Here is a 24,065-nt window from a genome sequence, read left to right on the forward strand (position 1 = left end):
GTTATTTCTAAGACTATAAACAGAATTGGAAAGGTAAATGGCTGACCTAGATTCAAGCAAAATAAACCTCATCTCTACACTTCAGCCTATGGTCTTTCGTAGAAACAACACTAGAACACTTCCTCTGAATTAAATGTTCAGGAAAAGATTAATCATAACAAAGTTCCTTCAGTAATGTGTTTTCTTAGAACATCTCAAATGCTCCACAAATAATTTTATTGCCTACCTTTGTTCAGAAGCATCTTGAGGAATATTAAGATGAAGGCGTCAGCTTTGCTGCTGGCCTCGGGGCTCTGGACGGTTGTGAAGAGAACTGGAGGCTGCTTGATAAAGCCATGAACGCGTTCAGGAAGCTGGCATAATGTTGGCTCTGTTTGGGGATGTTTGTCTGCAGTCAAAGAAGTAGGTGTAACTTCTGGCTTAAAGTGGAAACACCAAGCCTGATAACTTTGTCCAATTGTCTGAGCAAACTTAATTTAAATTGCCTTACTGGGCCAAATGCATTTTTTTGGCATCTGATAAACATATCAAGAGTGCAGCTGGAGAAATCTGGCTGGTTTTGGTGTAGGGGGTTGTTGTAGTATTTTTAAATTCTTTTCTGTTTCCTTTGCTGTGCTCGTCAACCTAACATCATTTTCCAAAAAATGAAGTTTATAATAGTTTAGTTCAGCTTTAACTTTATTCCCTTCTTTGGGTAGAATGGAGAGAGAAATATATTTTACCCTATGTCTAAAGGTAACATGTAGTTCAGAATTATTATTATTATTATTATTTTTTAGTGTAATTATTACTAGAAGATCACATCAGTTTAGCCTGACTTTTAATTTTTGGGGGGGGAAAAGGAGTGCTGTTTGAACTCAACAAAACTTAGTATTCTGCAGTATATCTGAGTTGATTTATGGACCTTCAAAAGCAAAGACTGTAACTTTACACCCTTGTACTGCAAACTGTAGTCACGTCTATTGTGCTGAAGCTGTATTTCCAAAAGGAGTTGGTTTTAGCTGGAAAAAAAAAATCCCATACATCAAATGGCAGGTGATTCAATGGTAGTTGCAGGATCGGGGAGGGGGAACTTGTCCGTACTTTCCTATTTGTGCAGCCATGTGTGTATTTTTTTTGTTTGTTTGCTTCTTTTCTTTTCTGGCAGATTCCTTTCCAGAGTAAGGACTATTCATTTGTAAAGAGTGGGTTGCCATAATGAGCCTTCAATAAATTATATAATTTTAGGAAAGCGAAGAATTGCATTTTTTTTTTTAAGTTTGTTGTGTGAAAGTGAGAAGTGTGTGTAAAAGCTTGTAAATATGCAGAATAATCAGCTATCCGTATTCATTTATTTTTAGTCACATATAATTAATAAACTGAATTTCTATATTTGCAAGGCCAACATGTTTTGCCACCATTTCAAATGAAAGTCGACCTGGCCAGATGCAAAATATACTCATGCATTTTCTGTAATTATATAATAGCTTTACTTGTCTATCAGAAAAGAACATGTCCAAGGGAACAAGAGACTTTTTAAAGCTGTCTTGGTTGTGTCAGGATGAAACTTAAGATGTAGTCTATACAGGAGGGCACCTGTAGATGTAAATTATTGTTTTAGCTCATATGAATATCCTTTATGAAGATGCAATCATAAGAAACCTGCATCTTATTGCTCTTCAGCTGATACCACTGGGGGATAAAAGTCATCTTTTCTCCCTAAGGAAGAACAACAGTCTTGCTGTCCAGGGTAACTTTTTCTTGTTTTTTCATAATTTTATAAATACTCTTTAACTTACAGTGATGAAGAGAAGCTTTTGTTTCTGGGTGTCAGAAGGCCCTTTGTTACTATAACAAAAATAGACTTGGATGAGTTGAATGTACTTTGACTAAAACATCGATTCAGTAATTTTCTGCACGCAAACAATCACTTATGATTTCGTTTCTTTTTCTTCCTCTTGCATTTAGCATTACATACAATTAAATAGACAAGTGTAAATGCAGTGATATCAGCAAAACAGCTTCTGTTAATAGATGGCATTTTGTATTGCTTTCAGCAGGAACAGTGGTCCTGGCTCTGACAGATGACAAGCAGCATCTGGGTTAGTGAAATACACATAGTAGCAAAGATGTTATTTGGACAGGATGAAGTAGCTTTTGTTTGAATTGAGGTCTGTCAAAAATGGTATACAATCCCGGATAGTACTTGAATCTGTTTTGGTATTTTTATTTTAAAGAAATGGGTCACAAACAGTTAAAGCAATAACAGTCTTTCAAGGCTTTCCAAAGCACAGAAAGGGGGTAGGTGAGGGCTTTAGGGATGGGGGTACCCTGGAAAAAGTTACTAACTTAATTCAAAATGATCACATTAAAGACAGTCAAAACTAGGAAATCCAATTATGATGCCAGAATTCTTAACTTAGGAGGTAAACTGAGCTATTTGTTGAGTTGAGTATTAGTTGAGTTGAGTATTGTAGAGTTGAGTATTGGTATTGTTCTACTTCTTGGCTTAAAAAATCCTGTGCCTTTAGATGTTTTTCACTTACTTTTTTAGGGGAAAGCTCATTTGTATCGCAGGAGACTGTGCTCTTGTTGCACTTCCAAAGTGGTCAGACTAGTTAGTTTGTGGAGACTTTGTCCATTGATGATAGACCCGTGTCTTCTAGCCAGCTCTTAATTGTTGATAGTTTGCGACTGAGGCCTAATCGTGGTATCAAGAATACTCTTAAAAACAGTTAATTCTTAAATTTCTGTCTGTGTGCTTTCTTCGTAACTGTTGAGCTGTATTAATGCATTTCTAGTTTGTTTTTGTTGGCTTTGTTGCTTAAGTACTCTACATTAAGATTAAATGCTGCTAATTCTTTTCTGTAAGACTGAATGAGATTTGATTCCCTTTTTTGCAAAATGTTGAAGGGTGAAATGGAACCTAGAGTTTTACAATAAAAGAACTCTGAGAGAATAACTTGGATCCATATTCAGTGTGTTTAAACAGCAAACAAAAACTTTAACATGGTCAGTTGGAAAATGTTTTTAAAATATTTCCCACTTTAAGATGGGATGCAACTATTAAGTATAACAAAGCCAAATTATCTAATCTTTGTTTTTCCTTCTTTTACAGCCAGAGTTGGGAAGACATCACTGATTATGTCTCTTGTCAGTGAAGAATTTCCAGAAGAGGTAGAGCATCCTTATTTGTTTTCTAAATAAGTTCTGTTGTGTTATGTCATTTTTTTGAAAGAGTAACTTAATAGGCTCCACTTCAAAATAACCTTTTCAATGAAAAAAAGAAAGTCTAAAATTGCAGTGAGGACTTCACCTGTAAGAGTGATTTATGTTAGTTTAAATAGATCTCTGTGGGAAGATCAAGAATACAAGTTTTATCTAAATCGCTTTCTTAGTTTTCACATGCTTAATTAAAATAATATTTTTTGATGCCTAGGAAACATTAGTTTTCTTAAGCAGTTGAAACTGATCAAAACTGGCAGCATGTTTCAACATTAAAGACTCGTAAATAGAAAGATGCTGAAAGAGGCAAGATCCTCCATATTTTTGAAGGAGTGTTACATTTGTAGAGCAGGTAGATTGAAAAATAAATGAGAATGAGGAATTAAAAAGTCATATTGTATAACTTGTAGATAGCCATTTTTTGTAATCAAGACAGACAATGCATTTAATTTTACTTCTGAGGAATATTTTCCTGACTCAGTTGAAGTAAAAATCCCAGAAAACTCATGCTGCTTACTTCCAGAATAAAAGTAGAGCTACTGAAACGTTTTATTCCTTTACAAAAAGCAGACCTCTTAATACCATGATGGGACTGCGACTGCTGCAAATAGTTAAGATTTTTACATATAAACACGGATGTTTATTTCTTCTGATCACAAGTCTTAAAATAGCCATCATGTGCTACTCTTTGAAATTACACTGCCTTATGTTTAATGCAAATCAGTAGGTTACCACAGCTCATAAGCCAAGATCAGATTGTTAACACAACTAAATTTAATCCCCAATCTTACAGGTAAAAAGGAGTTCCAACTGCTGTTTGTTCTTAAACTGTTAAGGGACGCTTCTTGACAGACTGTATGTTGATGCATTTAATTAATTACAGGCCTCTATTAACTTCCCAACTTATTTGTTCTGTATAGTCTGGTACAATTCTTTAAACTCATGTTGAAGGAAAAGCATCATTTATATTTAACACACAAATCTGCCTGAAACTACAGAACCTTCTTTAAAAAAAATTGCTACATCCTATAAAAACTGCTGAAAGATGTATATAATTCCTTCAGGTCAGTCATGCAGGTCCGAGCTATGTAGCTGTGTCTAGCAGGCATCTCAGTCTTTAGAATACCGTTTAATGTACTGAGTATTATCAGTAATCATTCTTGCTGAAGATTTAAGTAGAGTCTGAAGCTTTACAAAAAAACATTCTTTGGGTGGTTGGGCTTTTTTTTTTCTTTAATGCAATGAAAGTTCAGTGTCAGCAAGTAAAAGGCCATAGCTGTGCAGTTAATTTTTATTAAAATTAAAATTTAAGTTAATTCTTCCTGAGTATGGATTAGTGTTCTCTGGAAAAGAAAAAGAGTCAGCAATCATAGCAAATTTACAGTATCTTGCAGAACACTTTTAATAGGATTATGTGTTACCTTTTTGCAGGCTTTTCTAAGCTTAATGTTTAGCACTCTATCAGAGGAAAGGAGGTTGTCAAGTTTTGTTTATGTAGAAATTAAGACCTGTATTTTGTTTGTTGTGTCTGTTAATTAGTTTGCAATGTCTTGAAAAAGAATTATTTTTTTTTACAGATGCCATCACCAGCACTGTTAACAGGGGTAGTACTTGCACTGATTTCAATGGGAGTAGGATCAAACTCAGATGTCTTGTGCAAAAATTAAAATATAAACATATATAAGCAGTATGTAATTTGTCAATAGTGTCATGCTAGCTCTGATGTTACTCTCCTGCTAAAGAATGTGGAACTCTTTACAGTAATTTGTTGAGTTTGATTAGCCAAAGGATTATGAAACTTTTATTTATATAGCATTTTTGTTTAAGATAATTTGCGATTCAGATTTTGTTTATCGTTTGCAGTGTTTTAGTGGTTCTTACAGATGTTTGGTTGTAGTGGATTTGAGTTTTATTGAAGCATTCATTGAATCCCTTAAAAACATTGCTTTCTTGCATAGCATGCAGGAAATTGGTTATGCAGCAAGTATACTATTAAATAACAAAGTAGCAGTGACTTTCAGAACACGGCAAAAAGAAGTATTTAAACTATTAATAAACTGTTCTATTTAAAACTGACTAATTGGCAAATAAGTTGCAGTATGCTACTTTCTGGACCTCTGGATTTTCAGTGATTATCTTTTAAAGGCTTTTTCTTGCTGTTTGTTTACACCCCAAGGTTCCACCCCGCGCTGAAGAAATCACCATTCCAGCAGATGTTACCCCTGAAAGAGTGCCAACCCACATAGTGGATTATTCAGGTAAAAGGACTGCATAGTACAGTTAAGGTTTGACTGATTTGGTGTGGAATTGCTTATCTACCTCAGTAGCCTCTTCAACGGTAATACTGGTATGGGACCAAAGCTACGTGTAGGAAAAGACTAGATTGAAGTTGAAACTCATGGGATCAAACTACATCAAGTGATGATGGCTGATCCCATTAATTCAGAGCCTAACAGGAACTGCTGTTGGTACTTCCATGGAAGACAGTGGGGGCAATATTCTAGTGAAGTTAATATTCTTTTTGTGATGTGCCTATTTAGAGGTTCATGACACAGGTGGGTACTTTCATGGAATTCAGAGCTATTTTTCTTTCTTTCAGGGAAGAATTTACTAAGATGCAGGAGACCTAACTTATTCTATATCTTTGTGGCACAGAAGCATAAAATGTCAAAACTTAAAATTCAGCTTTAAGTTTTTATTTTCATTCTTTAACATATTGCAGTCTCCTTGATCTTACCGAGTAAATACATTAAATAGGCTGAGTATCAAGTTCATATGCTTGCATAAATATATGCAACTGTTGCACAACTAGACAAAAATCCAAGTTAGCAGTTAAGTTTTAACATGCTTCACAAGTCAGTGTATTCAATCTCTGTAAAATCTCTGGTGAAAACTCTCTTCATCCATTTAAAATGGAAGCTAAGAATTAGGCCATGTTAACAGATTCCTTCCTGCTTCCTCTCTCCTTTCACTGTTGAGGATATCTTTAGTGTGTTCCTTATTTGAGGCAAATAAATAATACAGGATTTTTTTTCATTGGACTAAGGCTTGAATTTATATGGAGTCAAAATTTCCTTTCTGTTGGATGAAATATTCCATAGATTTGGTTAACGAAAGCTTGGTCTCACTAAGGAATTCATTGACTCTGCAATAAAATTACTCCGTGCCATGTTCTGTGGTAGAAGTTTACATTATAGAACAGATGGTGCTACTTATTATTCCAGCAAGGGGCTGTTGATAAACTTAGGGGATCCAAACTATGACTCACTCCATAGGGAACCTGTCTGTCTACAGATGTAATTATTCATCTTTAAAATACCTACTGAAAATCTTGTGTTCAATAGACTATCCTACGAGTTACTAGATCAATTGAATTGTTGTTACAGTAGAAGCACTTCTCTTAGTGCACTATAACAAGAGCTTTCACAAGGCCGTCTTATGAGCATTGTGAAATATCCTAGTTTAGTTTCTTAAGGTGTGCAGTTTTATTCGCAAAAATGTTCAGTATTAATGAATGGCTTATTCTATTGAATGCAGAAGCAGAGCAAAGTGATGAACAGCTTTACCATGAAATATCACAGGTAAGTATATTTTAGGGTTTGATAGAAACTAGTTTCTGCTTTTGAAGAAATCTTTCCTTTTAATTTCTCTGCTTTAGATGGGTTTCAGTTTTAATTGTAGGAAAAATCTCTCTTGCTCTTTCTTCCTTGGCATTTCATTTGGTTTTGTTTTTTGCCCTATGCAAAAACCTTCCTCTGCTTAACAAGTGACTTTGCTTTGGTGAATTGGGTGTAAGCTTTTGCCTTTCTAGATGAAAGGATGGAACCCAAATATTTTTAATTAGTAGACCAAGGAATTGATTTTTTTTTGGTAAAGAAATAATCCTACCTTGGAAAGATCTGTTTCACTTCTTTTTGTCATACCATACTGCTGCATTTACAAATGGGAGAGGATTCTTAATACTTTTATAATTCTTTCTATTTCCTATTCCCAGTTCTTTCTGAGCACCTTTGCACACTTTCTGTGCCGTCTATCATGGTGTTGTGTTACATCTCTGGCAGTTAGTTTGGTAGTTGAGTAGAGGCTGCAAATTACAGTTCTTCAATTTAGCTAGCTTGATAGCACAGGACTCTGCAGGCATAAGCTGGGAAGGTTAGACTGCAAGAGACACTTTCTGGCACTTCTCAACATTTAAATTCTTTGTTTAAGCTATTTTTAAGCTATATATTCCTTAAACAAGTTAGGGATACAGATTTTGACTAGCAGTGAACTGTTCTTGCTCTTTGAAGTTATTACATATGTTTCTTAATTGTCTCTCCTCTAGAGACTAAACATTGGCATTTCATGCTTTTTTTTCATTTTAGGCAAATGTAATTTGCATAGTATATGCTGTTAACAACAAGAATTCTATTGATAAGGTATGGTAACACATTTTATCCAATTATTGCTTGAAATGTAACTTGTGCGTCGTTAATTGTTGGCAATCCAAATTGACTTTGGATGTTTAAAATCCATAAGATGGCAGGCATTTGAGATCAGGTGGTTAATAAAATGGATCAGGTCCATTTCAGCACCTGAGTTTTCAGTCATTTCAGTTATCTGAGAAAGTTATTCATTAATCAACTTCAGTTTTATTTCTTTTCTCCTTTGTGGGTAAATATGTGCTCCTTTGTCATCTTCGCAAAGGAGCAGTGGTAGTTGTAATGAATTGAAGCCTGTGTACAATTCAGTCATATTACATTTGAAGGTATATTTTTGTTTATTTGTTTATTTTTTTCTTCCCCTTCCTCGACCCTTTAGGTAACAAGCCGATGGATTCCTCTCATCAATGAAAGGACAGACAAAGATAGCAGGTGCATAATTAAAAGATGAGAAGTGTGAATTAGGCTGCACATCAATGGGTGTCAGTGGACAGTATTAAGGATGATAATTGTTTAAGAAAATCAAATTCTAAATTTAAAGTTTATGTAAGAAGTCCAAGGAGCAAGAGATTTAAAGTATGTAGGTCTGTTACATGTGCCAGCAATGCCATATATTTTGAATTTCACAGACAGCTTTTACCAGATGTGTTTGTATTTGTGATAATGTAACTAGTTTTGGCTGCATGGCCTGTATAGGTTTTCTACTGATGGTAGCTTTGTTTAATAATAATATGATTAGTTACTCTTATGTTTAACAGTGTATTTTTGAGAATCAACAAGAAGTGCGTTTCGGTCTATGCGTGTATCAGAATAATTTACTCAAAATTGCTAACACTTAGTTTTGCCTACTGGCTGCTCGTAATATTTAGTCACATTATGAAAATAATATAATGGCTTCTAGTGGGAAGTAGAGCACTGAATTAAAATATTCTGTTTATCCATCTGTCTGTAAAGCTTGTAAAACCTTTTTTCTTTTCAGGCTGCCTCTTATATTAGTCGGAAACAAATCCGATCTAGTGGAATATAGCAGTATGGAAACTATCCTTCCCATTATGAATCAATATACAGAGATAGAAACATGTGTAGAGGTATGCAAGACTTTCTGAAATTGGAATGAGTAACAAAAATACATTCTTGTCAAGCATATGATAACTTTTTAATATTTGTAGCAGTTTTTGTTCAGACTAGATCAATAATATCTCAGAGCAATCATTATCGTGGTGAGTTTATGTTATTTTTCTTTAGAGAAGATTCCACTATTATATTATTAAATATTCCTAAAAAATTCCAAACCGTTTTAATATTCAGAGAACCTCCTCAATTCTTTGCCAATGGCAAGTATTTTAAATGTATTTATCAAACCAAGCAGATGTCAAATATGCCGACAGATGGCAAATATTAAAAACAGAATGAATATATTTATATATGCCTCTATTTTTAGGTTATGATGCAGCTTTTTGATTTCTCTGTTCCTGATATGATAGCAAATTAGAGTGAGATCTCCTTACTAGTTACTCAACTGATACAGGAGCTAGCCTTTTGTTAATAGCAGTGCATCCACAAGGGGGGGCTGGATATTAGCGTTTGCTCACTTAGATTTCAGACTAAATCATCAAATAGTCAAGAGACTAGCAAATCAATATAAGGATTTCTCTTGCAGTGTTCAGCAAAAAACTTGAAGAATATATCTGAGCTCTTTTATTATGCACAGAAAGCTGTTCTGCATCCTACAGGTCCTCTTTATTGCCCAGAGGAGAAAGAGGTATTTATATATAGATTTTAAAAATAAGTAATACAGGAGGGGAAAAAAGTTAATTGCTTTCCTGTTCTTCCCTTTTGAATGGATTTTGCATTTCTTAGTGTGTTCTGTCGCGCGCACACACCGCTCAAATGGTCAAGCATTATATTCCAAAACAGTGTTGACCGCTTTGTGTTGCGTTAATCGGATCTGCCTTTCCTCTTCATCAAAACAATGAAGACAGATTTTCTTTTCTTGTATAAATTGCAAAATAAAATAAGAAGCTTTGGTAATGGCTTTTTAGTTGTGTCAAATGTAATGTAAAAAAAATCATGTGTCAAATTGTTTTCCTTTAGATGCACATTTCACAGTAACTCCCTTTCTTTCAGGGAAATTGTTCCACATTCACCCTGATTTAAGGAAAAGAACTGTTCTGAGCATGATGTGAGACTTTGGCAAAAGGGATCAAAGACAAGTGACATAGCTGGTTGTTTTTAACTACCATAGGAAGTTAGCTGAGCATATTTTGAAGGAGTATGATTTTTCAAAACATTAATTATATAGACAATTGTTAATAAAATCTCTAAACTTACCCAACCATGTGGTTTTTTGGACATGTGTTTTGCTTTAATCCCAAATATTTTGTTAATGTAGAAAACTAGAACATAATCCTGTTTTGATTTCTTCCATCAGAATCATCTTTATGAGTTAGTAATGATGTGATAGAATTGTTATGCTGAAATCGTTTTGGTTTTCCAAAACCAACCCCTATGCAATCTCTATGACTTCTATGAAGAGAAGAGTCCATCCTCAGTATAGTTGTTGGGAGAGAATTACTCCTGTCTCTGTTTTCTTTCATTTGGAAGGTATCCCAGCAATTCTTCTGTCATAGAGATAGTTCATGTGATCAGTGCTTTGCCTGGCAGATGAATGAGCTCTGTGAAGGTTTTCAGTATTTGATGTTTGAATTTCCTACTTCTGAAGCCATAGTTGAAACAGTAAATGTGGATAGTGTGCTTGTTTAGAAAAAATTCACTATAGTTCTAGAGCCACTTATTTTTGCAAGGCACTGGAATTGTCATGCTTTTTTTCCCCCTAAAAACTGTTTTGAAAAAAAGATTCTACTGTTTTTAAAGCTTTCCATAACAATAGTACTGAATTTAGACAACTGATTTTGGGGGGAATAACTAATGAGTCCCACCTGCAGCCTGTGAAGAGATTCAGGCTATTCTAATAATTGAATAAAAAGATATTTTATGTGGGAAAAGCTGCTTTTGATTTCTGGATATAAATTTGCTAGTTTAAGATTGTTTCCTCTTATTTTTGATTTTTCTCTTTTGTGTATGTATGTGTGAATGTCTCTGTTCTAAAAATATAAGATAAAAGCTAGTATTTGCTTTAATTTGGTTGAGCTGCCTGATGTCATTCAGCGTAATATTTTTATCTACAAGCCCAGGAAGATACTGAACATTCTTTTATTCCTTAGATGAAACCTGCCTGTATTAAAGCACTCACTCGTATTTTTAGAATTTCTGATCAGGATAATGATGGTACTCTCAACGATGCAGAGCTCAACTTCTTTCAGGTAATTCTGTTTTGCTTCTCATTTCACTATTCTGAATGGTTGAGTTATGTAATGCTACAAAAACAATTGATTGTTTTTGAAGGAACAGTAATAGAGTAAAATGAATGAGAAGGGAATCAGGCCTAACTTTTGAAGTCTCAAGTGCAGCATAAAAAGAGGAGATCTGTAACAACTGAAATGGTGCTAATGATTTCTAACCATTGCTCAAGTTTTAGTTCAAGAACAAAATTAAAAAAGAAAAAACTATTTAAATGTACAAACCCCAGTGCTAGTATTATTTAAAAAAAAAAAAAAATTTCTCCGTTTATATCTCCACTGAGAAACTGGGTTGCCCTTTACCAGCTTATCAAATCCTTTAAGGCTGCATTTTATACAGGACATGCTGTTTGTATGGCTTAGTGTCCAGTGGTCCTAACAGACTCTTCTCATTTTTGTTAGAGAATTTGTTTTAATACACCATTGGCACCTCAAGCTTTGGAGGATGTAAAGAATGTAGTCAGGAAAAATCTAAGTGATGGAGTTGCTGATAATGGATTAACATTAAAAGGTAAGCATTATTTAACTTTTAAAACATGCATTTTTTTTAAAGCTGATAATCATTCTCAAAGTAACTGTTTTGGAATATGAACTCTACTTTGCTCCTTAAACCACAAGGGCTGGATGTGGTGGCAGTATCATGTCAAAGGATGAGTAAACAGAGGGATAATGGGGGTGAATAAAATCTTTTTACTTCCTGTTGTTGCTGAAGCTTGGAATCCAAGTGTCTAAAATAAGTGAACTTAGTCAAAGAGATTGTTGTAACCAGCGAGACGAGAGACAAGCTACAGATTTAGCTAGGAAACACTCCTCAGCAAGGTGTAGCATCTGCCAACATTTTAACAACCATGTTGTACAGATTTGCTCAGAGCATATGGCAAAAGCGAAAGGAGAAAATGTGTTTTCTTCCTGAGCATCAGGATAACTGCTTTACTTGTGGAGCTTATGTATGTACTAGGTTTAGTGAGAAATTGTAAAGAGTGAGAATCTTAAGGCATAGCCTTACTAAGCAGTGAAATCTGTGTCTGTTAAGCCCTGGAAAGTGCTAAATGATCATCCTCCCCAGTTATTTTGGTACAGGAAAACCAAGGGCATTCTTCCATGAAATTGCTCTCCAGGCTTCTTGCTGAATGGCTTACTATTTTTGAATTGTTGAAAACATGCTTGTCTTTATTTTCATACAGCTAAGTTCTTCTAAAATGTTGGTACTGAAAAAGAAAACATCAGAAAACCAAGTGGGTTGTTTTAAGAAAACAGTTACTCGAAGGACAGTTTACAAATGGCACACTATCTAAACCCTCAGTTCATGCAGATAATTCTGTAACACCACCCAAAAGGTTTAAGATCTGAATGTGTATTTCCAACTCTTTATTTTTATTCTGATATTGAGTCTCTATAGCAGATAAAGTGCTTCAGGGCCTTCAGATTTTATCATTTGATTTCAGGTTTCCTTTTTCTACACACACTTTTCATTCAGCGAGGAAGACATGAAACAACTTGGACTGTTTTACGTCGCTTTGGATATGACGATGACTTAGAGCTCACACCGGAGTACTTGTTTCCTCCGTATGCATTGCTTGTTTTAGCTTTCTTTAACTTAAATGTATTTATTTTATGGTGCCTTTGTGGAGGAGGAAAGCTTATTATAGTGTGTTTATCCAAGACTTACTGTTACATCAAGTAATCTTCCCTACTTTTTGCCCTACTAGCCAAAATCTTCATGCGCCTGAGAATTACAAAGGGAGAATTCTTGTCCCTTTGTGCCCTATCATGCCCTCCATCTCTGCTTATAAGTAAGAGATGGCAAAAGAAACAATACAAGACTAGAACCCGCAAGCAAGCAATTGCAGATTGTATGTGGCACTTGGAATCTTTTGGAAGTCCGCAAATTAAATAAGTTTTCATATGTTCAGATGGAAATTTGCTGTGTTTCAGCTTGCTTTCTATGGCTTTTCAGAAGCATACCTATATACTTTTTCTAAAACATTGCTGGTTATTAAATATGATGTAATATAAAGATACTCACTGATACCTTTAGAATGCCTAATAAAAAGTACTTTGTTCTCTTTAAAGATATTATTAAAAGTGAATACTAAGGTGAAATTCCAAATGTTGTAATTTTATATTTTGTGAACTCACTTAAGACTTCCTGTCTTTGTTTTCAATAAATAGGCTAAAAATTCCTCCAGACTGCACAACAGAATTAAATCATCATGCATACTTGTTTCTCCAAAGCATTTTTGATAAACATGATTTGGTAAGCTTTTAACTTGAATTTATAAATTCATCTATCTATCTATCTATATCTCTGTCTCAAAGCCTTAGTAAAATGGAATTTTTCAAGCAAAATTTTTTTCTGTCATTCTGTCTTTTCATTCAGAAACCAGCTTAAGCTATACAATCAAAAGGAGTCTATTGTTTATAAGATAATTCTTTCTGCAAGGAGAGCTGGCAGTTAGGGTTGTACTACCAAACTAGCTCATGTATTTAGTCTTGTTTAAAAACAACAGGAAAAGAATGGTCATGAAAAAGAGCACCATTTTTTCAGCCAGTTTCTTTAGCCTAGCAAATGTACACCAAGAAAGTATTGGTTTAGAATAGACAGGAATTAATACGTGTTATTTATGCCTGATATCATATGCTTGTTTTCAGGATAGAGATTGTGCTTTGTCTCCCGATGAACTGAAAGATTTGTTCAAAGTCTTCCCTTATATGCCGTGGGGACCCGATGTTAACAACACTGTTTGTACAAATGAAAGGGGATGGATTACATACCAAGGGTTTCTCTCCCAGTGGACGTAAGTCTGGTACATTATGTTTTGGTTGCTGCTGCTTTGTGGAGGTGATTGCTTTCATGGAGAGCTTAACCTTATGGAACATCATCTTATAGTAGCTGCTTTACCAGCTTTTAAATACATTATTCAAATCTTCTTTTCAGGTGTTAAATACCTTTTTAACTTATGTTAAAGTGTTACTTAAGCATTCTAGCTTCTTTTTAAATATTACATTCTGTGCACTACTAAAACTCCATTTTAAGGAGTAAATATTGACAAACAATATTGAAGACTTTGGGTAAGATAGTAGTTGAAAATTCAACCAAGCAGTGAAATATTTATAGCCATCCAGTGGCCTGATCTTCAGACAGCCACAGGCTGTTCAGGATTTGGCCAGTATTCAGTGGTAACCGTAATGTGTCTTTTCAAAATTTGGAAGGCTCCTTGAAGTTTTTTGGAATATTTGTTTCTGGTGGTTGGTTCATGTTTCATTCTTCTGACCTTTAGAAAGGTATAAATAATGCTGTTCAAGAATGATTTTTGGTGTTTTTGTTTTGTTTTTTTTCTTCTTTCCCTCTTGAAGTCATAGAGAGTGAGGTGAACATCGTTCCCCCTGCAAAAATTACAGTGTAGATTGATAGGTCTCATGAAGACCTGCCTTCACAGTGTTTGGCTGAGTATTAAGACCAGATAAAGTTGCCACCATTTACCTTCAGAGTGCTTGTGTCCTTCAGTACTGGGAATATTCCTATTATGTCAGTCTGGAGATATGAGGGGAAAAAATGTTTTAGTGCTGTAGAGAATTAATTTCGGGGACATTAATGGTTTAGAAATTCTTTTTTGTTCCCTCCACTAGACTAACCACATACTTAGATGTACAGCGCTGCCTGGAGTACCTGGGTTATTTAGGCTACTCGATACTTGCAGAACAAGAGTCTCAAGCAGCTGCAATTACAGGTAATTGCCAAAAATGGATTTGGTACAATACAGGTATTTAAATTTAGAAATCTGCCCAAGAGTAAACTGTTTAAATAAAATGTCCTGTCTTTTTTGAACTTCCATTCTCTTTTCCTTCATTGTTTTCTGTTCAAATCAAACTTGATTTGATGTTTTTGAGAGATACTGTTTTGTGTGCATTTTAATGTAAGTGGACAGTTCAGATATAGCTATCAGTGACTTGACTGGATAAAAACAATTTTATACAGATTGGCCTCACTAAAAGAAAACTGAGAAATGCTGTAGGTAATTTGTTTGCACTGCAGTAGGAATTTTTGCATGATGTTCCACTGCAATTAAAAGGCATTCCTGAATACGTAAGATTAAGCCAACATTAATCTGTTTTGCTTAAAATCTCGCAAAGATACCTAGACAGGCATATTTGACTCTTCTCTTGTCTTGTTTTAAATTGATTTTGAAGAACTGCAGAACGCAACTCAGTTTTTTAATTAAATCAGTAAAATTAAATACCAATGAAATGGCTCCACCTCTGTTAAACAACACAGCAGCTTCAGATCTCATGTTTTTTATGTACGTACACACACGTGCATGTTGTGAAAAATATTTGTGTTTTTTCAAAAGTAACTAGAGATAAAAAAATAGACCTCCAGAAAAAACAGACTCAAAGAAATGTTTTCCGATGCAATGTTGTTGGAATGAAAGGCTGTGGGAAAAGTGGAGTTCTTCAGGCTCTTCTTGGAAGAAATCTAATAGTAAGAGACCTTTGTTTACATTCACACATGCATGCTTTGAGTTAATTTTGGACAGCAAAACCCTGACGGACCTTAGAGCTTTGCTGATTATTACTGAGCTTGGAGAGTCCTACCATGGATTATAGTTTTGTAGATCAGCAAATAGGCAAATGGATATTGCATTGCATAATTACTTGTTTGTCACGGAGTATAGCTATGCATGTACTTGCCAAAATAAACTGGGGACAGATTACTGTTATTCTCATTCATTAATAAGTGGAGTATAACAGCTGCTCAAACCTGGTTTAGAGAGGGGAAAGTTGCTATTGTCTAACATGAAATTCTGTATTTCCAGCGACAGAGGCAAATACGTGCGGAACACAAATCTTACTATGCCATTAATACAGTCTATGTATATGGACAGGAAAAATACTTGCTGGTAAGGCTGCCTTATTGTTGCTTGCATAAGACTGATTAATTTTAAAATTCAATGCAATACTTCAGAGCCTTCTGCAAACAAATATAAAGAATTTCTGTTTTAATTAACTCTTCTTAAATGTGGAGTTTTTTCTCCCCTTCCCCCCCCTTTTTTTTTTTCATTCAGGCTAAAATAGCCTCTGGTTTTGCATGTTGCTAATACTCTGAACAGAATGTTCAGGCTCTATCTGTTATTTTTGAAGCCTTCACTTAAATTGTACAAAATCCCTCCATTATGTTTGTACTTTTGGGCATCAAATTACAACACTATCAGCAAGCAGTCTATAACACGTTATCAGCAAGCGGTCTACTTTATTTATAAAATAAGAACCTGTCAGGTGGGATGATTAGGATGGCTAAAGTTAAACTTCAGGGGGTTAAATATTTTCTTTAAAGCTTTCTTTGACTGTAGTTTTCCTTTACTATAATAACAAATCATTCTTTCTTTTCCAAGATCTAGTCTTCTGCTCCGATTTTTCTCTGTAGGATGAATGCCAGTTTCTACAGGAATCTAAGGTTTTATGTGTTAGAAGCAGATGTAACTTCTTATGCTGAGGTTGTGATTGCCTGCAGATGTGATGTTAACAGCTCACATATGTTAGCTGTATGGTAAATTCCTAGGGGTTTTTTTTGTTCATTCTGGCTATTGTCAGTCCATTAGTTCTAAGGATACGTAAAAATGAGCCATAAAATTATGAGAAAAGGAAAGTTATAAAATTCCTTTAACTGCATAATGACAGAGCTTTTCTCCCATTCCCACCACCTTTTTTCCAGCTACATGATGTCAGTGATTCTGAATTTTTAACCGACACTGAGACCATATGCGATGCTGTCTGCCTGGTATATGATGTCAGTAACCCTAAGTCCTTTGAGTACTGTGCCAGGATTTTTAAGGTTTGTGTCTTATATATGTTACTGGTCTTTTATGCAGTTCTTCTAGTTCTTCTGCTTAAAATACATATTTTGTATGAGTGCTGGTTATATATGGTGACTGCATTAGAAATGTTATGGAAGGTTTTTCTTGTTTCGTTTTGTTTTTTCTCACACAAAGCTAAGGTATACCAGTCTATTTAAAATATTCTGCTTCTAAAAACACCAGACTTAGCGCAATGAATGTATCTTACTGTTGCTGCAGCCAGCTAAATTCAGGCTGTTTCAAGCTGGATGCATCATCTACTGTTTCTTTCTCTCTTTTTCTTTAAATTTGCAGCAGCACTTCATGGATAGCAGAATACCTTGCTTACTGGTAGCTGCAAAGTCTGACTTGCATGAAGTTAGACAGGAATATAGCCTTTCCCCTGCTGAATTCTGCAAAAAACACAAAATGCCTCCGCCTCAAGCCTTTACTTGTAATACAGTTGATGCTCCAAGTAAGGATATCTTTGTTAAACTGACAACTATGGCAATGTATCCGTAAGTACCTGAACCATTATACTTTTCATACTGCATGGGTCACACACAATACCACTGCATATCATTGTTAGCCATGAGGGGGGAACTGCCTTGTTGAGGTTTAGCAACAGAGAGAGATGTAACAGCAACTTAAGTAGAATCTTGAAATTATTTCAAACTAAAGATAAGATAGCATCAACTATTGTTATTAACCCATTTTTTAACGAATACGCTATTTCATCCAGTTCGTGTTGCATTTTAGATGTATTTATTCAAAACATACTCATTGGATAGAGTTGTGTTCTGTACATGTTGTGGATGCACAACTCGCTTTCTCAGTGTTCATATCTCAGTAATTTTGAGATACTTTGAATAAGTTGAGCTATTAACAAGAATTATGGCACAACTTTACGGTACAATTTTACAGCTGATCAGAACTTATAACACTCATTAGTGAACAGCAATTCCCCCAGTGCACAGCTTAAAGCTTTTTCTTATTTGGGATGTTTATTAGCGTATGCTTCAAATCATGAATCATATAGATCTATTTCATGTAGTGTCTGTATAAACATCTGTTGGGCTTCAGACATAATGTACTTCAGCTCGCATTCTTTTTCAATACACATCTCACTGTTGCTAAGCTCAGTTTGCATCTCTGTTTGGTGGGTGGAGCTTTTAATATGGTGATGTACTAGATAAATATTATAGCAGATAGAGTCTAGTATGACAGCTGACATTTGCTTTAAATTAACTAAAACTAATGTCACTTTCGCCCACAATCTAGCGGGTTTTTGTTTTGTATCTAAAAAAGAATTTATTGAATTAGATCTGTAAAGCTTTTGTTTTCATTCTCCTGTATTTATTTTGTAGTGCTGAAATATTAGGACACTACTAAAAGTGTAGCACTGGCTATAAATGTCTGTTGTGTCAATATCCCTGCTTCTCCCCTGGTTTTCAAGCATGTGTGTTTGTTAGGGTGGGAAAAATAGGGGTAACTGTCACTTTGTACAGTGTGCATTCAAAGTGGTAGAAAATGTGGCTTACTTTCCTTTAAAAAGGGGTGTTATCTATGGCTGTGCAGACATACTCTGAAGCCCTTAGATGCTTTCCTTAAAAACTTGAAAATATTTGCTGAATTACATTCATTGATGTTTGTGTTTTTGCTATTACGTATGCTCCGCGTATGGGTGATAATGCCAAAATGTCCAAGACCTAGGATATCTAACCCTAAAATTCTGCACAGCTGTAGTTTTACCCTTGCTTTCCCAGTGGTTTTTTTTTCCTCTCCTTACTCATTCAAATGTATCTTTTATTCCTAAATCTCTCTTGGTTGTGGCACAGCCCTAATGTGCACCTGATTTTTATGAGCAAGATTTCAACTCCTGTCCTTCTGTGTGTTTTCGCAGCCATGCCCGGTTACGCTGTATGTGCGCCTGCAACAGGTGTACATTTTGCATCTGTCAGAACTTCCTCAACTCAGACTTGCTGCAATCTGTAAAGAACAAACTCTTCACTGCAGTTCTTAACAGGTCCTTAACTTTATTTACTAGGTACCAGGTGTGCTTTTAAAGTAAAGGTTTTTCTGAAAAAGCAATTGGTAACCTTATGCTGCAGATTTTTCACTCCATATCCACTAAGCAGGCAGATGCTTATTTTAATAATTGTCATAAGATTTCCAAGCATTGATCTGTGTAGCTTAAAAGTACTGTTGGTCTTTGAAGCTTAGTTTAAAGATATTTTTGAAACATTACCAATTTGGTGGTCAATTCAGCCATTTAGTGATTGCAAAAATAACAAGGAGAAATTAGGCCTGTGTTGTTAGGGAACTGATAACAGACAACAAGTAGTGTCTAAATCTAACATGTGTCTCACTTGAGTCGTTACAGGTTTTAGTATTCATTAGATATAGTGCCTCTTAGATATCAGTTCTACAAATTTATTTTCACTTAATGTAGACAAAGGCAAGGCTTGACTATAGCAGTGTTATATAGCATACTACATGTTTACAGTTGCTGGTTTTGTTTTGGGGAGTTGATAGAATTTGTGTGTATAAATATATGCTTATATATATTTTATGGCTGGTTTACACAGTGAGTGGATATGTTGTGAAAAAATCTGGAGCTTTTAACATCCAATTCCTCTGAATAAAACACAACACGTTAGAAGTGGTAAATTGGTAACCATGTGCGTTTGCAGATATTTTGAAAAAAAACAATTGGTAAACTGATACTGTAGATTCTGAGAACTGGTTTTCAGCATTGAAAACAGTGCTACACCTTGTCGTGTGTGTACTGCAGGCTGTGTTTGAGACACCTTGGTTTTGACACACATGAATTACTGACAGCTCAACATTTATCATCTTCCCCCAGCAAATGGGAGTTCAAACCGAACAATTTTTGTAGTGTAGTGGTTCCATCCTTTATCGCCTTCTTGGAGTCAAAGACTGTGATGAAAATGTTTATTTGGAAGGCTGTGGTTAGAATATCATGACATGCTGCTGTTCCGTGTATATTACTACATTATATTGTTTTCAGATGTAGCCGCTTCAAACAGAGTGCATGCCTCCTTTAAATGCAAGTTACACATGCATAGGAGGCCTACTGATGTGCATTTCTAGAGGATTAAGCATCTTGGTGAAATACTACTTTTGGAATTCAAGATACGAGTATTAACCAGAGAATAAGAACTGGGGTGGGGAGATGGTTAGCTCAGGAAAATACTATAAATATGAGTCACGTTGTTCGTACTACATATCTTCCATAGTCGTCTTCCCTCAGACAAAAGTTCCCTGAAACAAAAGTCTCTTTGCATGTTGTCACTCTCAAATTTCATTCAGCAGTCACTACTAGAAAATCCCAACTCTTTGTTAGTGAGGCTGAAAGCACTTCTATAATTAATCCTCATTTCTCTTTTCAGAATGGTTATGGATTGCTACATTAACTGTTGTGGCTTGTTTCTCCTTCGTATGGGCATTTGAGTCCTGCATTAGATAGATGCTGTACTTCATTCCTCTGAGATACTTTCCAAGACTGGTTGTCTTGAAATCTTTTATTGGAAAATCTTGGGTGCTGTCATTCCCCACTTTGTCACTTGATAGTGGGGAATAAACATCTGAATGCACTACACTCTTAAAAATTCTGTAATTGAGAACAAAGAGAAGTCCTCAAACTTTTCCACTGATCCTACGGAAAGGAAGAATTACTTGCTAGGATCTGTCTACAGTCATTCAGTTACTCACTGGTGTTTTGTTGTGGGTTTCCAGCACGCTCCCTTCCTCTAACCAACTTGCTTTCTAGTGAGGTCTTCAAGAGTGTTTCCTTATGGAACACATTTGTAGCTTGCATGTGCAAATCGGCACAGCTTATTCAGCACACGGGCTACTGTTTAACTGCATACGTAGTAAAGAACAGCAGAGCAGAGAGATCTGTTTTAAAAACAGACAAAACAAAACAAAAAACAGGTATTAGCCCCTAACTGTAGACTTAGGAAAGTAGAGATAGCTTTTCTTGATCAAAAAATGTTAGCTCCTTAAAAGTATTTTTAATCTAATGAAGATTTGTGGTTAGGTTAGAGAAGGCATTTGAATCAAGGAGGCTTTTTTGGATGTAGTTAATATGACTTATTTATTTATTTATTTACAAGTGCTTACCATCAGGCTAGAAAGCTGGGCAAAAGTTAGTTATCTAACAGGCAAAGGAGGTTTCTCAAGAGTATTCTCTTAGTCTCTTCCTATCCTGAAGTTTTAGACTGTTGAAGTATATAAACAGAAATCTTTCAGATTGGACCTGTATTCCTTCCTGTGTTATTTGTTGCTAAGTAATGCTTCCACACTGTTACTGAAGCAAAATATAATTTCATATTTGACTATTCCCACCTTAGTAATTAAAGGAAGAACATTGCTTCCATGCAACTGAAAGATATGTTCATACGCACCCTCAATTTCTCTTGCACGGACAAACTTCAGAGACTCTCTTGAGGCTTTGTAGGTTACCCGAAAAGCAATTCCAACAAATGTGGAAAGTCAGCTTCGGAACATTTATTGTACAGGAACAGGATTGTTGGTTTGAACTACCCAGGATCACAGTTTGATCCTTTGAGGAAGACACTGCATTCAAAGCACTGTAGATGCATGTATGAGACTTGTTACTATGCTGTAGTATTTTTATATTTTTTAATTTGTTCTTTCCTTTAGGTGTTCGTTTGTAGTTGTCTGGCTGGCACTTAATCTCTTTCTACTACGTTATTTTACCTCTTTTTAAAAGCAAGATTTCTGCATATGTCATTCTAACCCTTTCTTTAACCATCAGCTGGGGGGGGGGTGGCTTATTTATTTATTTATTTATTTTTAACTCCATGGCATTCACTTTAAGTGTGTATTTCTGCTTTCTTGGTTTTAAATCATTCACTTGTTGCCTTTTGCTTGTTATAGTAGTGGCATGTTTATGTGGCAGCTAAGTTTGTTTCAAAATTATTCTTATGCATGAGAATTGTGTTGTTCAGGGAGGGAGACTTCTCAGACAATGTTTTTCTTCATTCTGAAATTTTTAAATATTTAAATAGTCTGAAATAGAAGTGAGATTTTTACTCACATATAAAACAAGATTGTTTCAAGAATTATTTATAAGACTTTTTTTCCTATGGAAACCTTCCTTCTCTGAAATTAAAGTTAATAGCTTTATTTTCCTTTAATAATGGGAAGAGCTTTAAGAACATAATCCAGGTTTTATTTTTCCACAGTGTGCATGCAGTGCACTTGGATTATTTGTTCAAAACTGTAGTAGCATATTATCTTTAAATCTGAAGAAATCTATCCCTTTACTTATGTCTCCCTCAAATTAGGACAGAATAACAATATTTTACTTACCTATTTTCATCCTTCTCTGAACTATTTAAAGCTCCATACTGAGTAGAAGTTTGCAAAGCTGCATTCTTTGACTGCTTTCCAAATGGAAGATATTGAATTGGCATTTTACATTCCTTCTAGGTTTTGTAGATAATAAGATGTGCTTGGAGCTTCTCACATTTTAGATGGTTAATGCATGGGGGAAAATTCTAACTGCTGGAGTTGGTTTGCATCCTAAGAAAATATGTGCCTGCAGGGAAGCTGCAGCAGCTTGCACATGTTACATGATGTTTTTTGGAATTCGACTGCTTGTATTTTATCGTTAGAATCTACTACCTCTCAGGACAGACTGCTGCTGCTTGCTGGCTGCATTAACTTTGCTTGTAATTTTGGTGTCAGTAGCCACTTGGCTAGTCGGCCTCACTGATGTGCTTTTAAAATGCTTTACTGGTTAAAATGGGAATGTTTTGGAACTCCTATAGTTAGTGTTAAACCTTCCTAAACTTGGGATTCTTTTGCTGCTGACATGGGGAAAAGTGTCAGTACTGGCCCAGAATTGAGCAGTTTTCTGTGCGTAGCTATGATAGGCATGCTCAGTTAACTTCTTGCTTAGTGCATGATGCAAACTTCTTGTGAGTTGTTAAAGCCTCTTGAAAGAAAGACTGTACAGTTTGGAAACATATCATTCAACAAGCGGCAAATTACTCTTTATTCAACCTGCCCTTAATATCAGTTGCACTTTTTTTTCCAAAATGTGTATTAAAATCTGAATTTTATAACAGAGGCAGAATTTCTAGACTTCATATATATGTGGAACTAATTGTCTGATTAAATTCCTACACAATTCTATTTCTGAAGTTTGAAAGCTAAGTATTATTACTAATAAGCAAGAGCTTCAAATACAGCATTGTTTATGGAGTCTTAACTAGCGTGTGTGCACATACATGCATACCTGCCCCCTGCCCAGCACAGAGTAATTTTCTAGTTTGGAGTTAATGAAATTGATAGTTACACTCTTACTAGCAAGGCAGTAGTAATTTCTACCACTGATGCAAATTAGTTCCATAAACTTTCCCAAACATGTACAGAAAGCTTCTGCATCTTCAATAAATGTTACTTTAAAATAACATTAAATTTTTACCTTAGTGTAGTAGTGTTTATCTGTACTATAATCACCTTCATGTCAGAGAGCCTGTGCCAGAAACAAATGTTGATTCTTTTTTAATATTTTAGACTGGTTTTTTTTTAATGGCAGCTAAACAATGTGATTAGAGAACAAAGTTGCAAAAAAGGGAATTTATGACAGTGTAAGGAACACATCAGAAAAAAAATTGAAATTTTGTCAAAAGCGTAAAGGAACTAGATATCCAAAGTGTTCTGAATTTCAGTAATTATTTTTGGACTTTAAATTTTTGTATTGAGATTTTCTGAGGGCCCTACTCATTACTCATTGAAGTCAGTAGCTTCCCTTGTGATCACGAGAAAAATCCCTGCCCTGTAAGTTTCTTGTGTACCGTTAAATATGGACCTGTGCAAAGTGTTACAACAAAGCAAATTATAGATAGGAATCAGAAATTCTAGATGTGAGTGATAGTGCTTTAGGAGGCGATGCAGAAGCATTCACTTGCAGTTTAAATTGTGATTTGCACTTTTAAGGGCGTGCTTTTTAAATTATGCAAGTAGTTGGACATTTGAATTAACCAAATTAAACTTGAGAGCTGTTAATTATACAAATATCCACCCAACAGAACTTGTCACATCATCTATTAAAAACATGTTACATACAAGTGATTTATTTTACATATACAGATAAGTTTAGTAATTTACTGATCTTAAGGGTTTTACAATCTTTTACTAAAAAACAAGCTTGCTGTAAGACTTCTCAGTAGTGCTAAAATACAGTCTTG

The 24,065-nt window shown here is 35.1% G+C and overlaps 1 protein-coding gene across 5 annotated transcripts in view; it reads left to right on the top strand.

The window, feature by feature from the left end:
* The window catches only part of RHOT1 (ras homolog family member T1), a 29,756-nt gene that overhangs the window by 2,464 nt on the left and 3,227 nt on the right, over positions 1–24,065 (top strand). For 2 of the 5 annotated variants that reach the window (XM_064522699.1, XM_064522702.1), the window contains exons 2-19: positions 3,098–3,156; positions 5,381–5,462; positions 6,742–6,785; positions 7,569–7,622; positions 8,005–8,057; positions 8,605–8,713; positions 9,286–9,387; positions 10,850–10,948; positions 11,387–11,495; positions 12,430–12,550; positions 13,157–13,241; positions 13,637–13,782; positions 14,615–14,715; positions 15,337–15,467; positions 15,802–15,885; positions 16,698–16,817; positions 17,134–17,336; positions 18,722–18,844. In XM_064522699.1, coding sequence (XP_064378769.1) covers positions 3,098–3,156; positions 5,381–5,462; positions 6,742–6,785; positions 7,569–7,622; positions 8,005–8,057; positions 8,605–8,713; positions 9,286–9,387; positions 10,850–10,948; positions 11,387–11,495; positions 12,430–12,550; positions 13,157–13,241; positions 13,637–13,782; positions 14,615–14,715; positions 15,337–15,467; positions 15,802–15,885; positions 16,698–16,817; positions 17,134–17,336; positions 18,722–18,844 — 1,825 coding nt within the window. Of the gene's footprint in view, positions 1–255; positions 403–3,097; positions 3,157–5,380; positions 5,463–6,741; positions 6,786–7,568; positions 7,623–8,004; positions 8,058–8,604; positions 8,714–9,285; positions 9,388–10,849; positions 10,949–11,386; positions 11,496–12,429; positions 12,551–13,156; positions 13,242–13,636; positions 13,783–14,614; positions 14,716–15,336; positions 15,468–15,801; positions 15,886–16,697; positions 16,818–17,133; positions 17,337–18,721; positions 18,845–24,065 lie in introns of those variants that run through there. The other 3 variants (XM_026098988.2, XM_064522700.1, XM_064522703.1) reach the window with 3 other exon arrangements.

This window comes from Dromaius novaehollandiae, chromosome 18 (genome assembly GCF_036370855.1).
Source record: "Dromaius novaehollandiae isolate bDroNov1 chromosome 18, bDroNov1.hap1, whole genome shotgun sequence".
NCBI lineage: Eukaryota > Metazoa > Chordata > Aves > Casuariiformes > Dromaiidae > Dromaius > Dromaius novaehollandiae.